Raw genomic sequence first — 14,177 nt, forward strand, 5'->3', positions numbered from 1 at the left:
AAGATGACACAACCTTGCTTGCTGAAAGTGAAGAGGACTTGAAGCACTTACCTTTGAAGATCAAAGATTACAGCCTTCAGTATGGCTTACACCTCAACATAAAGAAAACAAAAATCTTCACAACTGGACCAATAAGCAACATCATGATAAACGGAGAAAAGATTGACGTTGTCAGGGATTTCATTTTACCTGGATCCACAATCAAGAAATCAAAAGGCGCATTGCATCGGGCAAATCTGCTGCAAAAGACCTCTCTAAAGTGTTAAAAAGCAATGATGTCACCTTGAAGACTAAGGTATGCCTGACCCAAGCCATGGTGTTTTCAATGGCTTCATATGGCTGCGAAAACTGGACAGAGAATAAGGAAGACCAAAGAAGAATTGATGCATTTGAATTATGGTGTTGGTAAAGAATAGAGAATATACTATGTGCTGCCAGAAAAATGAACGAATCTGTCTTGGAAGAGGTACAACCGGAATGCTCCTTAGAAGCAAGGATGGCAAAACTATGTCTCACATAATTTGTACATGTTATCAGGAGGGATCAGTCCCTGGAGAAGGACATCATGCTTGGTAGAAGGTCAGCGAAAAAGAGGAAGACCGTCAGTGAGATGGATTGACACAGTGGGTGCAACAGCAGGCTCCAGCATAACAACCATCATGAGGATGGCACAGGACCTGGCAGTGTTTCATTCTGTTGTACATAGGGTCGCTATGAGTTGGAACTGACTCAACGGCACCTAACAAAAACAACATTGCCATAAACTGTGAAACACACTACTCTAAAATTCAGTGGCTTTAGAATAAACCAAAAAAACCCATTGCTGTCAAGTCTATCCTGACTCATAGCAACCCTATAGGGCAAGAGTAGAGCTGCCCCATAGTGTTTCCAAAGAGCAGCTGGTGGATTCGAACTGCCAACCTTTTGGTTAGCAGCAGAGCTCTTAACCACTGCGCCACCAGGGCTCCCACTTTAAAACAGTAACCTTTTATTCTTATGATGTGGAGTTGGCTGAGGGTTGGCTGATCTGGGCTGGGCCCAGCCGGGATGCTCTACTCCATGTGTGGACATTGTGGGTATGGGCTGAAGGGGGAACAGCCACTTGGAGGAAGCTCTTTCCATAGTGATGCCAGGGCACAAAAGGAAATGTGTGAGGCCACTAAGCCCTAAGCTCGGAAATGGCACAACTGTCACATGGCCAAGGCCAAAGTCAAGACCAATCATTCAGTCTACCTCCATGGATAGCATTTTTTCTTGTTGTTGTTGTTGCCTTTTTCTTAAATGAGCACACACACTCATACAGCCACACACAGTCCTATCCATGGAACATCTCTGGAAGGCTACATTAGAAACCTGTCATCATGTTTGCTTCTGGGGAGGACACATAGGGATCAAGGAGAGACAAAGACCTCCTGTGAATGCTGTATTCTTATATTCTGTGTTCTCTGTGAATATTTTTTTTTCTGACAGTGCACACACCAAAACATTTGCCAACACAAAGTCCACATTTACAATTCAATGACCTGGATTACATTTTTCATGTTGTGCCACCGTTCTCGCTATCCTTTTCCAACAGTGGTGGAATATCACCACCATTAACATAAACTTAATGCCCCCCAAACAGAAACTTCCCCTTTTCCCCTCCCTTCCGCCCCTGGTAACTGCTAATAATCTCTAGTTTCTGTGTATTTGCTTATCTCATATAAGTGAGATCATACAGTATCTGTCCTCTTGCAACAGACTTATTTCGCTCAGCGTGATGTTTTCAAGGTTCAGCGATGTCGTGCATGCACCAGGACTTCATCACTCTTTAGGGCTGCATGATATGCCATTGTGTGGATGGACCATATTTTGTTTATCCATTCATCTGTGGATAGACATTTTGGTTATTTCCACCTTTTGGCTATTGTGAGAAGTGCTGCAATGAACGGGTGCATACGGGTTTCTGTTTGCGTTCCTGCCTTCACTTCTTCTGAGTATATATTTAGGAATGGGATTGCTGGGTCATATGGTAATTCTACGGTCAACTTTTCGAGGAACCACCAAACTGTTTTCCGCAGTAGCTGCACAATTTTACATTCCCACCAGCAATGGATGAGGGTTAATCTTCAAATTAAAGAAAAAAAGATAGAGCTTTTTAAAAACTATGGCCAAGAGGTGAAAATAGAAAGACCCACCCCAACCATCCATTCTCCTGAGATAGCAAACAGGTCTTAAGGGATAGCATGGGGTTATTTATCGAGTGCCTTCTTGGCTGTGATCTTGGGCAAGCGATTTCTCCTCTCCGTGCCTCAGTTTCCCTGTCTTTAAATGAGGCTGATAATTGTCCCTGTCTCAGGGGGCAGTTGTATGGATTCAATGGCTCTGCTATTCCTTGGCTGTGTGACCTTGGACATGTCGCTTAATGTCTCTGTGCCACATCTTCTTCACCTTTGGAATGAGGATAATCATAGCACCTACCTTGTAGGGTTCGTGTGAGGATTAACGGAGTTCATCTGCGTACAGGGCTTGGCACAGGGCGTGCCTCGAGTAAGAACTCAGAAACGCCAGTCATCGGTGTGGTGCAAAGGTGCTTGGCCAGGAGAAACAGTCACCTTAGCTAGCACTCAGCTAACACCCACAGTGCTGAGCACAATCATCCCCATTTTACAGATGAGGAAAAGAGGGCTCAGAAAGAGGTCATGGCTTGCCCTAGGTCACATGGAAAGGAAATGGCAAGACCAGGATTTGAACTCAGATCTACCTATTCCAACTCCCTCCACGTCCTAGGCTTTTTTTTTTTTTAATTTTTATTGTGTTTTCCGTGAAGATTTACACAGCGGTTTAGGTTCCTATTAAACAATTTCTACACAAATTGCTCACCAACATTGGTTACATTCTCTGCAATGCATGAACAGTCTCATGACTTCCATTCTGACTGTTCCATTTTTAAATCTTTTTTTAAATTGTACTTTAGATGAAGGTTTACAGAACAAACTAGCTTCTCATTAAACAATTAGTGCATATATTGTTTTGTGACATTGGTTGCCAACCCCATGATATGTCAACACTCTCCCTTTTTGACCGTGGGTTCCCCATTACTAACTTTCCTGTCCCCTCCTGCCTTCTCGTCCTTGCCACTGGGCTGGTGTGCCCATTTAGTCTCGTTTTGTTTTATGGGCCTGTCTAATCTTTGGCTGAAGGGTGAACCTCAGGAATGACTTCAGTACTGGGTTTAAAGGGTATCCGGGGGCCCTACTCTCGGGGTTTCTCCAGTCTCTGTCAGACCAGTAAGTCTGGTCTTTTTTTTTTTTGTGAGTTACAATTCTGTTCCAAATTTTTCTCCAGCTCTGTCCGGGCCCCTCTAGTGATCCCTGTCAGAGCAGTCAGTGGTGGTAGCTGGGCACCATCTCGTTGTGCTGGACTCAGTCTGATGGAGGCTATGATAGTTGTGGTTGATTAGTCCTTTGGACTAGTCTTTCCCTGTGTCTTTGGTTTTCTTCAGTCCCCCTTGCTCAGATGAGGTGGGACCAGTGGAGTATCTTAGATGGCCACTCACAGGCTTTTAAGACCCCAGACGCTACTCACCAAAGTAAACGTAGAACACTTTCTTTATAAACTATGTTATGCCAATTGAGCTAGATGTTCCTGGAGACCATGGTCCCCACTGGCTGTTCCATTTCCTTTCATCTAGATTCCCTGCCACCTTACTTTCTCATCTTGGTTTTAAAGTAATTGTTGACTGGTTGGTTGGTCTCATATAGGTGTTTTTTTTTTTTTTTTTAAGGAGCATTTCCAGGTGAAAATTGCATTATTTTTTGAGCCAATTTGTTATTTAGCTACAAGGTGACCTCAGGGGTTAGTTTCAGTTTAAGCCCTGGGGTATCTCAGGGCAATAGTTTAGGGGACTCTTAACCAGTCCAGCAGGTCTGAGTTTTTTGTTTTGTATTTTTAGGAATTTGAGGCTCAGCTCCACATTTTTCTCCCATTCTATCAGGGTCCATCTATTGTGGCCCTGACTAGGGCAGTTGGTAGTGGTAGCTGGGCACCGTCTAGTTCTTCTGGTCTCAGGGTAGATGAGGCCGTGGTTCATGTAGATTATTTGTCCTGTAGACTAGTTTCTTCTTTAAGTCTTTGGTTTCCTTCTTTCTCTTGCTCCAGAGGAGAAGAGACCAATAGTTATATCTTAGATGGTGTGCTAGGCTTTTTGCAGAAATTACTCATTAATCCTCACAACAGCCTGACAAAGTAGGTTACAGATGGGGAACCTGAGGCCCAGAGAGGTTAGTTCCTGGCTCAGGGTCACACAGCTATTGAATGGCCGAGCTGGAATTTGCACCTGGCCTCCTGCCTCCTGTCCCGCTGCACTGCCTGGTGGCAAGTCTGTGGCAGATCCGGTGTCCTGAGGTCAAAACGATGGGGGAGGGGCTCAGCTGCCCCGTTCAACCCTGCTCCCTAGACGTGCCTGGAGGAGTTAGAGAGAGAGCATTTGATTTTCTTTTCTATCATTCAGTCAACACTCATTCTCCCTAGTTGCTTCTCTGTGCTTAGCCTGTGCTGGGTGATGCTGGGACACAGCGTGACTCAGACCTTGTCTTCCTCTCCTGGGACTCACAGTCCAGTGGGGGAGACAGACCTGTCTCGAGACTGTGACGATCTGGAGTGGGTGGGGCTGGGATGGAGGAGTCTAGGAGGCTGCAGGAACCCTGAGGGGGCGCCAGACTCAGCCTGACGAGAGGGGGCGGTGAGTGTCTGGGAGGAGGGGACATCTGCCCTGGGACTTGGGAGACAGGGAGCAGGGGCGGGTCAACTGCAGCTGTGAGGGAGGAGAAGCCTTGGTGGCGCAGTGGTCAAGAGCTCAGCTGCTAACCATAAAGGTCAACAGTTTGAATCCACCAGCCGCTCCTTGGAAGCCCTATGGGGCAGTTCTACTCTGTCCTGTAGGATCCCTTTGAGTAGACTCGACGGCAACGGGTTTATTTTTTTGGTTTTGGTGAGAGAGGATGCAGAGCTGCGCTGGAGTCTGGACCTGGTCCACAGGCCCCTAGCGACCTCTGCTGGAAGTATTGTCTAATGCAGTGATCCGCGTAACGCAGGAGTTTGGAAAAGCTTGCATAGAACCGAGTTCTGCGATGTTCGAGTCGTGTATGCCCAGTTTTGACCATTTTACGATTCTAGGACTTGATCCTTCAGTCACTCAACCAATATTTATTGAGCGCCTACCATGAGCCAGGCTGCGTTCTAGTGCTAAAGACACAGCGCTGGCAATACAGAGCCTTGTTCTCAGGACATTCTAGTGGAGAAAAAGGAATCAAGAATATAATATTATTCAGTCATTAGCTAACATTTACTAAGCGCTTCCTATGTTCCAGGCCCTGATAAAAGTACGGTTCATACACCAACTCATTCAATCCTTGCAATAACCCTTTGACTATGCCCATTTTACAGATTAGGAAACTGAGGCACAGAGACGTTGAATTACTTGCTTAAGGCCTGCACAGCCAGTAAGTATTGGAATCAGAATTTGAATCCAGAGCCCACATTCTTAGCCATCCCATTACCTTGCTTCTCTAATAATGTCATATAAGAGAGACTCTGGGTGGTACAAACGATTAGGCAAGCGCTAGCCTTCTAGCCGAAAGGTTGGCCGTTCAAACCTACCCAGAGGCACCTTGGAAAATAGGCCTGGCAGTCTGCTTCCGAAAGGTCACAGCCTTGAAAACCCTATGGAGCAGTTCTACTCTGCACACCTGGGGTCTCCATGAGTCGGAATCAACTCCACGGCAACTAACTTGTTGTTAGGTGCGGTCCAGTTGATTCAGACTCAGCAATCCCATGTGACAGCGTAAAACTGCCCCTTAGGGTTTTCTTGGCTGTAATCTTTACCAGAGCAGATTGCCAGATTAATATAATATAAAATTAATGTAATACGTAATGTGATATAATAACGTAATATAATTGTAATGTGATATAATATGTAATATAAAATCATTTTTAGACCCTGAAATATTTGCTGAACAAAATCAAGCAGGGAAATGAGCTAGCATCTTGATGGAGGGTGTAATTTAGATGGAGTGGTCAGGGAAGGCATCTCGGAGGAGGCGGCCTTTGGAAACAGCCCTGACGACGATGGAATCTGTAACTTCGAAGGTCTGTAGGAAGAGAGAACCAAGCTCTGCGGCTGGCACAGAAAGAGGGCTATCATTTTTGGGATCCAACGTTTCCAAGATTCGAGCTCCGCTGCGACCCTCGTTTCCAGGCCTCCAGCGGCTGGAATCATCCTCAGATTCGACGGGCCCTAGAGACCCCCGGCTCTGCAGCGGAGGTTCTCCGGCTCCAACCCCGGAGCCGCTGGAAACTTTCCGCGGTGGTGGGCGGGGCCAGCTCACCTGCGGGGGCGGGGCTCCCCCGACGCCCCGCCCCCCGGAGTCACCGCCTGCGGCCCGAGACGCCCGGTGCAGCTCTGAGCCACCGGGCGCGAGGTGGCTGGGGCGCGGCGGAGCGGGTGCCGGAGCTTCAGCGGTCAGGTGGGCGCCGGGGGCGGGTTGGGGGGGCCCAGGGACAGGGTGATGGGGGCGGGAGCCGAGGGAGGAGCCTCGGGCCGGGCGCACCCCTGGGCCCGCTGGCCTGGCCACCGGGACAGGCCTTAGGGCCCCTGGGCGCCCACTTTCCACGCCGGGGTTCCCCCCGGATCTGGGGGCTTCGCTGGGGCCGCGCCCCCTTCCCCGCGCGCAGGTAAACAGGAGCGAGGACGGGGCGGGGCCTGGGGGAGGGGGGAGGAAGGGGGCCCTTGTGACGGGCGCGGGGAGGGAGGGATCCCTGGGTGCGGGGAGCGGGGTGCGCGGGGCTAGGCCGTCGGTCAGGGGTAAGGGTGAGCGATGTGGGGGGCGGGTATGATGGGAACCTCCTCCCTGCCTACCTGCGTGTGTGTGTGTGTGTGTGTGTGTGTGTGTGTGTGTGTGTGTGTGTGTGTGTGTGTGTGTGAGGGATGGTGTGAGAGGCTCTGGTGTGTATGAGTGTGTGTGATGATGTAAGGCTGTGGGTATGGGTGTGAAAGGGAGCTGGACTGTGTGTGTCACCCTGTGAGGGACCCCAGGGCCTGTGTGTGGGACAGCGTCAGCGAGGTGAAAATGTGAGCAACCTTCTGACTGTGTCTGTGCGTAAGTGTGAGTTGGATTGTTTGCAGGACTTTGTGTATGTGATCACGAGGTTGTGTGGCTCTGGCTGACTTTCTGCTTGTGGATGGTGTGCTTGTGGTAGAGCTAGGCTGTGGGACTTTAAGTCGGGACAAAAGATATGACACTTATGAGACCACTAGCGGCTATTTGTTGTGCGTCCCTGCGTGAAGCTGTGTGTATAACAGGGAGCTGAACTGTTTCTAGGCTTATGTGTGTGACCAAGCGTGTGGCTGTGGTTGTCTTTCTGCCTGTGGCATGGTGTGCGCGTGGGACCTGGTGAGTGAGAATGTGCCTGCGGTTGACTCTGTGTGGCAGGTGCGTGTGGCTGTGTGTGACTGTGTCGGGGAGCTGGGACATGTGCTGGGACGTGTGGACCGTGTGGGTGTGAGGCCATGAGTGTGGAGAGGGACTGAGGGAAGTGACCAGGCCCGGCCCGAGCTGCTCTGACTGGCTGGATCTGCAGTGAAAGCTCGCCCGTGGCTGGGTGGGTGGGGCTGGGTGGGCATAGGAGAGTGGGGCTGGGGGAAGGGATGTCCGAGTGATGTGTGCCTGGGATTATCCTCCAGCCGCTCTGTGGGACAAAGCCGGGGTGGGTGACAGGGAAGAAGAGGACGTCTACATCCAGGTTGATGTGTGAGGTGTGACTGTGGATCTCATCCTGTCACTGTGTGGCTCTGCATAGGGGACTGTGCAGATGAAGGGGATCGGCTGCTGTGTGGATGGATGAGTGTGGGAGATGCTGTGTGTTGGGGAGACTGCCTGAGCCATGTGTGACTGTGGGAGGGCTGGGGGTGTCACCCTGACTTACCGTGGTGGTCAGGCTGGCTGAGGTGGTGTGTGACCTTGGGGGAGGTTGTGTCCGATGGCAAAACTGTGTGAATAATGATGGTGGTTGTCGGGATGACTGTCGATTAGCTTGTATGATTGTGAGTTTGACTATGGCTTGTGTGTGAGATGTGGGATTTTATATATATATATACACACAGTAAAACCTGTGAAAGCTGGAACCTGTGTAAGGCAGAAACCTGTCAGAGAAGGAGAACTAAACTATTTTCCACTAGTAGAGACGATAGAAAAGTGGGAAGACTGCACCCTGTCAAATGCAGAAAATTTACGAGACCTGGAAAAAAGGCAGCCCCATCGAGTTCCAGCTCTCACAGGTTTTTCACCGTATATATATACCTCACTCACACACACATACACACATGTACAGATGAATGCTTGGAGTCTCTGGGTGGCGCAGACGGTTAAACTCTCAGCTACTAGTCAAAAGGTTGGTGGTTTGAACCCACCCAGAGGCCCATTGGAAGGCAGGCCTGGCGATCTTCTTCCCAAAGGTCCCAGCCTTGAAAACCCTATGGAGCAGTTCTGCTTTGCACATGTGGGGTTGCTGTGAGTCAGAACTGACTTGACAACAACTAACAACAATATGTGTGTATGTGAAAGAGAGCGAGAGACCGAGGTTGATGTCCATCAAAAGTCTGTGGTACATACAAGGTACAGAATTCCATTCATGCCCTGTCTGTATGTGTCTACCAACCGGTTGCCATTGAGTTGACTCTGGTCATGGCGGCCCATGTGTGTCTGAGCAGAACCGTGCTTCATAGGGTTTTCAATGGCTGATTTTTCTGGAAGAGACCACCAGGCCTTTCTTCCAAGGTGCCCCTGGGTGGACTCAACTGCCAGCCTTTCAGTTAGCAGTCGAGCTCACTAACCCTCTGCACCGCCCAGGGACTCCTGTACATGTCTGAGTGTGCATGACTGTGAGTGTGCTAACAGGTGCTAACCACCTGGGCTGCTCACGGTGGACACAGTGGCTTCAGTGACGTGTACCTGAGAGGATGTGTGTGGAAACCGGGGAACCGCCTTTTCTGGGTGGTCACAGCTCTCTGTGCTGGGGGCATCGCTTCTGGCAGGGTAGCTGAGTCTGAGGACGGGTCATTTGCACAGATGTGTTTGAAGCTCTATGTGTGTGTGTCTGTGGTGTGCGGTGTATAGGTGTGTGAGTGTGTGGCTGTCCAGGCAAGGAGGCGAGGGAGCATTTGAGGAACGGGGTAAGATGGTGACAGGTCCACAGTGAATCCTGGCTGTGTGTGTGTCTGTACAGGAGGCGCTGGAGTGGTCTGCTTGCAGGGCTCTTGAGTGTGAGACTGTATGATGTGGGGACAAGTGTAGGGGTCCAGGGGACAGTCTGAATGTGAGGGATTTGGTTCTATGTTCTGAGGTGAGGGAGATAGGGGGAGGAGACAGAGTTTGTTTCTGTGGGTGCTGGCTGTTATTCCTGAGAGGAGAACGTGCCTTTGCGTTGGATTGTATTTCCAGGAGGGAAGTATATATGTGTGTTTGATTTCTGAGTTAGTATGAGTTAGTATGTCATATTAAGTTATAGTTCTAAAAGGAGAATATGTGTGTATTGCATTGTATTTTTACGGGACTGTGTCGTGTGTGTATGTGTATATGTGGTATTTAGTAGAGGAGAATGCGTGTGTTACATTGTATTTGAAAGAAGAGAAGAAAATGTGTGTCGAGTTGTATTTCTGAGACGAGTGTGTGTATGTGCGTGTTGTGTTGCATTTGAAAGAAAAGAAAGTGTGTACGTGTGTTTGTTGAGTTGCATTTCTGAGAGGGGTGTGTGTGTGTATTGTATTTGAAAGAAGGAAGTGTGCTTGTGTGTGTGCTGAGTTGTGTTTCTGAGAGGAGAGAGAGAGTATGGGTGTGTGTGTGTTGCGTCATATTTGAAAGAAGGGATAGTGTGTGTTACAGGTATTTCTGAGAGGAATGTGTGTGTGTGTGAATTGCATCGTATTTCTGAGTGTGCTTGGGTGTGTTGAGGTGTATTTCTGAGAGAGGAGTGTGTGTGTGTGTGTGTGTGTGTGTGTGTGAGGGTCCCAGAAGCACTACCAGTTAGGTACTTGAACCTGTCACCCACATATATCCACAGGAAGTCCCACATATGGGACACCCACCCATTACGACCTGGGCCTCAGACCTTCAGCTGTCACAGGGCTGGTGTGACATCCACAAGCCACGCCTGCCACATGTGTGTCCCAACACACCCTGGGCCCGCTGGGCCTGTGTGGTGGAGGACAGAGCCCCTACTCCCTTAGGGACCCTCAGCTCCTCAGGCCCTGGGAACCGACATATGGGGTCCCCCACCACACCCCCAACCTAGAGTCTCCTCTGCTTCCAGCACTCTAGCCCCTCGGCCCTGTCCTCCCCACCCCATCCCCAGTTGTCTGACTGGTTCCCAACAAAAAGACAGTGGGAATGAGCTCATGGAGAGCCTGCCGCCTCCACATGCCCCGCCTCACACGCCCAGTGTGTTCCAGTCACACGGCTGGAGTTCTGGGTCAGGGTCTCCCAGGTCCTTGGGGTGGGGAGTGCTGGCCAGGTGAGCTAAGGGCAGGTGTGGGGGCCTTGAGACAGCTGCTTGCCCACTCTTGGTTAGTTACACTTAGTGGGGTTTGGGAAGTTGTCCTCAGGCCGGGCCCTGACAGATAAAGGTGGACTTGGATGTTTCCAAATGAGAGCTGTCCCGGATGGGGAGGGCGTGGTGGCAGGGGACTGGCTGGGACGGGCAGGGCATGGAGGCAGAGGGACAGCTGGGACGGAGAGAGGTTGGGGCAGGGAGGTTCCGCTGGTGGGATGGGTGTGGAGCCCGGGGGGCTGGCCGGGATAGGCAGGCAGGATGGGGAGGCAGGCTGGGATGGGGAAAGCCTGTGATGGTGGGGGAAAGTCCTGCTGGCTGGGATGGGTGTGGAGGCAGGGGCTGGCCTTTCTGGCCTTGACAGTGACTCCCCAATCCCGGCAGCCCTGGGAGCAGCCATGTCGGTGCAGGTGGCGGCCCCCGGCGACGTGGGCTTGGGCCCCGAGCACCTGAGCCCTGAGGAGCTGGTGCGGCAGACGCGGCAGGTGGCGCAGGGGCTGGAGGCGTTGCGAGCTGAGCACCGCGGCCTGGCCGGGCACCTGGCTGAGGCTCTGGTGGGACAGGGCCCGGCGGCCGGCTTGGAGCTGCTGGAAGAAAAGCACCAGGTGGTGAGCCGCTCGCTGGAAGCCATCGAGCTGGGGCTGGGCGAGGCGCAGGTACGGGGCCAGGGCCGGGGGGTCAGGTCTGGGCTGGGTGAGGCGCAGGTACGGTACAGGGCCAGGGCTGGGGGGGTCAGGTCTGGGCTGGGGGAGACGCAGGTGCGGGGGCAGGGCTGGGGGGTCACGTCTGGGGTTGGGGAGGCGCCTGTACAGGGCCAGGGCTGGGGGTTCCGGCCTGGGGTGGAGGAAGCCTAGCTATAGGGGCACTGAAGAGGAGCAGGTCTGGGAGGGGGCCATGTATGGAGGTGGCAGCTCCAAGCCAAAGATGGGGTCACTGGGCAGCATTGGGGGGCGTCTCTATGCCTGACAGGGAAGGTCGCTGGGTGGCACAGTTGGTTTGCGCTCAACTACTAATCCAAGGTTGGCGGTTCGAACCCACCCAGTGGTACCGAAGAAGAAAGGCCTGGTGATGTGCTTCTGTAAAGATTACAGCCAAGAAAACCCTTTGGGGCATTTTTCTTCTGTAATACATGGGGTCGCCATGAGTCAGAATCGACTCAATGGCGATGGGTTTGGTATTTTGGGGTTTTGTGCATGACAGATCTGTGGGTCCTGGGGAGACTTTGGGATTGCATGGGTAGAACATGAAATGTCCCTGAACATGATTTGCGTGCCCGGTGGACGTCGGGGTTCCCTGGGCAGGATCTGACTATGTCCCTGGGGGCCTCTGAGCATCTCTTGAGCCACAACTGGAGGGGTCTCTGCAGAATCTGGGGTAACCTGGATAGAGTTGGGGTGCTCTGGCCTGGTGGGAGGCCCTGGGCTGGGTCAGGCCCCAGCCCTGACCTGTGCCCCCGCCCGGCAGGTACTGCTGGCGCTGTCGGCGCATGTGGGTGCGCTGGAGGCTGAGAAGCAGCGGCTGCGGGCGAACGCCCGGAGGCTGGCCCAGGAGAACACGTGGCTGCGGGAAGAGCTGGAGGAGACACAGCGGCGCCTGCGGGCCAGCGAGGAGGCTGTGGCCCAGCTGGAGGAGGAGAAGAACCACCTCGAGTTCCTGGGGCAGCTGCGGCAGTACGACCCACCCGCGGAGAGCCAGGTGCTGCTTGCTCCCGTGGTCCCTGACCCTCCTGAGAACACCGTGGCCTCCAGCCCTCTGCAGAGCCCCCAGTGCCCCTGACCGTCCAAAGAACCCCCTAGCCCTCCAAAGAACCTCCTGACCCTCCACAGATGTCCCACAGCCCCCCATCGTCTACAGACCTCCTACAGCCCCCCAGACTTCCAAAGAACCCGCTGATCTTCCACAGAACCTCATAGCCCCCAACCCTCTGTAGTGCCCCTTCAGCCTCCCCAAGACTCCCAAAGAACCCCTGACCCTCCAGAGAATTCCACAGCCCCCCAGCCTCTTCAGATCCCCACAGCACCCAGAATTCCAAAGAATCCTTTGACCCTTTACAGAATCCTACAGCCCCAACCCTCTGCAGAGCCCTCCAGCCTCCCCCAGATCCCCACAGCCCCCTATCCTCTACAGAGCCTTAGTCCTTCAAACCCTTACAGAAAACCCTTGACCCTTTGCAGAGCCCCACAGCTCCCAGGTCCACCAGAACCTCTGCAGGTGCCCCCATAACTGCTCTACAAAGCCCCCAGATCCTCCCCAACCCCCAGGAGACTCCCAAGGCTTATGACCACCTTCCTCAGCTCCTGAGATACAGGACCTCCGGTCTCTGAAACTAGCCCCTGCCCCTCCTGATGTCCCACTTTCTGTCCTCCCCACAGCAGCCCCAGTCCCCGCCTGACCGAGACAGCCTGGCCTCGCTCTTCCCCAGTGAGGAAGAGGAGAGGAAAGGTGGGTGTGGGGAGGGCAGAGGCTGGGAGGGAGCTTTGATGGGCTGGGCCCCAGGGCTCTGAGCAGGGGGTGGGGAAGTCAGCAGAATGAAGCAGGAAGCTGGGGGGCTGGGGTGGTAGTGGGAGGGGAGTTTGGAGGCTGGGAGGCCAGGCAGAGGGCCATGGACAGTCTCACAGGACAGGTGGGCAGCCGTGGCCACAGTCCCATGGAGCAGATGGGTGGCTGTTCCACAGTTTTACAGGGCAGGTGAGCCGCCATGGTGTCCAGGGATCCCAAAGGCCAGGCCGGCAGCCATGTTCACATCCCACCGGCCTTGTGGCCTCAGTGCCATGGGCCAGGAGGGTGGCTGTGGCCCTGGGCTCGTGGCCAGGCGTGGCCACAAGCCAGGGCACATCCTACAACTAGGAGGGTGGCTGTGACCCCAGTCTGAGTCAGTGCAGGGCCTCTGTCCCAGGGGCATTCGGGCATCCAGGCATCTGTAGCCACCCCAGTTCTGGGGTGCATGTGTCCCAGGGGTGCATGGGCCGGAGAAGGGAGAGGCCTGCCGTGACTCAGACCTGCGCCCCCAGGTGCCGAGGCGGCAGGGTTGGCAGCGGCACAGCAGGGTGGCTATGAGATCCCAGCCCGCCTCCGGACCCTGCACAACCTCGTGATCCAGTACGCGGGGCAGGGCCGCTACGAGGTGGCGGTGCCGCTGTGCCGCCAGGCGCTGGAGGACCTGGAGCGGAGCTCGGGCCACTGCCACCCGGACGTGGCCACCATGCTCAACATCCTGGCACTGGTGTACCGGTGAGGGTGCCTGTGCGGGGGGCGGGACAGGGAGGATGGAGGCAGCGGCCTGCACTGCCCATGTAGGGCGCTTGTGTGGCGGTGGGGAGGGTATGATGGAAGAGGGAGGGAGGGATCCTGCTGTACAGGGTGGGAACAGAGATCTGGGAGGTAACTGATACCCCTCTGCAGGTCTCCACAGCCCCAGACCCCCAGAGAACTCCCTGACCCTCCACAGATACCCCACAGCACCCCCTACCCTCCACAGACACCCCACAGCACCTCCTACCCTCTACAGATGCCCCACAGCACCCCCTACCCTCCACAGATGCCCCACAGCCCTCCAGCCTCCACAGATGCCCCACAGCACCCCCTCCACAGAT

General features: G+C 53.5%; 1 protein-coding gene across 2 annotated transcripts in view; it reads left to right on the plus strand.

The window, feature by feature from the left end:
- The first annotated feature begins 10,857 nt into the window (after positions 1–10,857).
- KLC3 (kinesin light chain 3) overlaps positions 10,858–14,177 on the plus strand; it is a 7,258-nt gene continuing 3,938 nt past the window's right edge. The window contains exons 1-4 of one of the 2 annotated variants that reach the window (XM_004381572.1): positions 10,858–11,240; positions 12,049–12,279; positions 12,957–13,026; positions 13,596–13,815. In XM_004381572.1, coding sequence (XP_004381629.1) covers positions 10,908–11,240; positions 12,049–12,279; positions 12,957–13,026; positions 13,596–13,815 — 854 coding nt within the window. In that variant the 5' untranslated portion in view covers positions 10,858–10,907. The remainder of the gene's footprint in view (positions 11,241–12,048; positions 12,280–12,956; positions 13,027–13,595; positions 13,816–14,177) is intronic. The other variant, XM_012557118.1, reaches the window with a different exon arrangement.

Source organism: Trichechus manatus, unplaced genomic scaffold (genome assembly GCF_000243295.1).
Source record: "Trichechus manatus latirostris isolate Lorelei unplaced genomic scaffold, TriManLat1.0 scaffold00087, whole genome shotgun sequence".
Classification (NCBI taxonomy): Eukaryota; Metazoa; Chordata; class Mammalia; order Sirenia; family Trichechidae; genus Trichechus; species Trichechus manatus.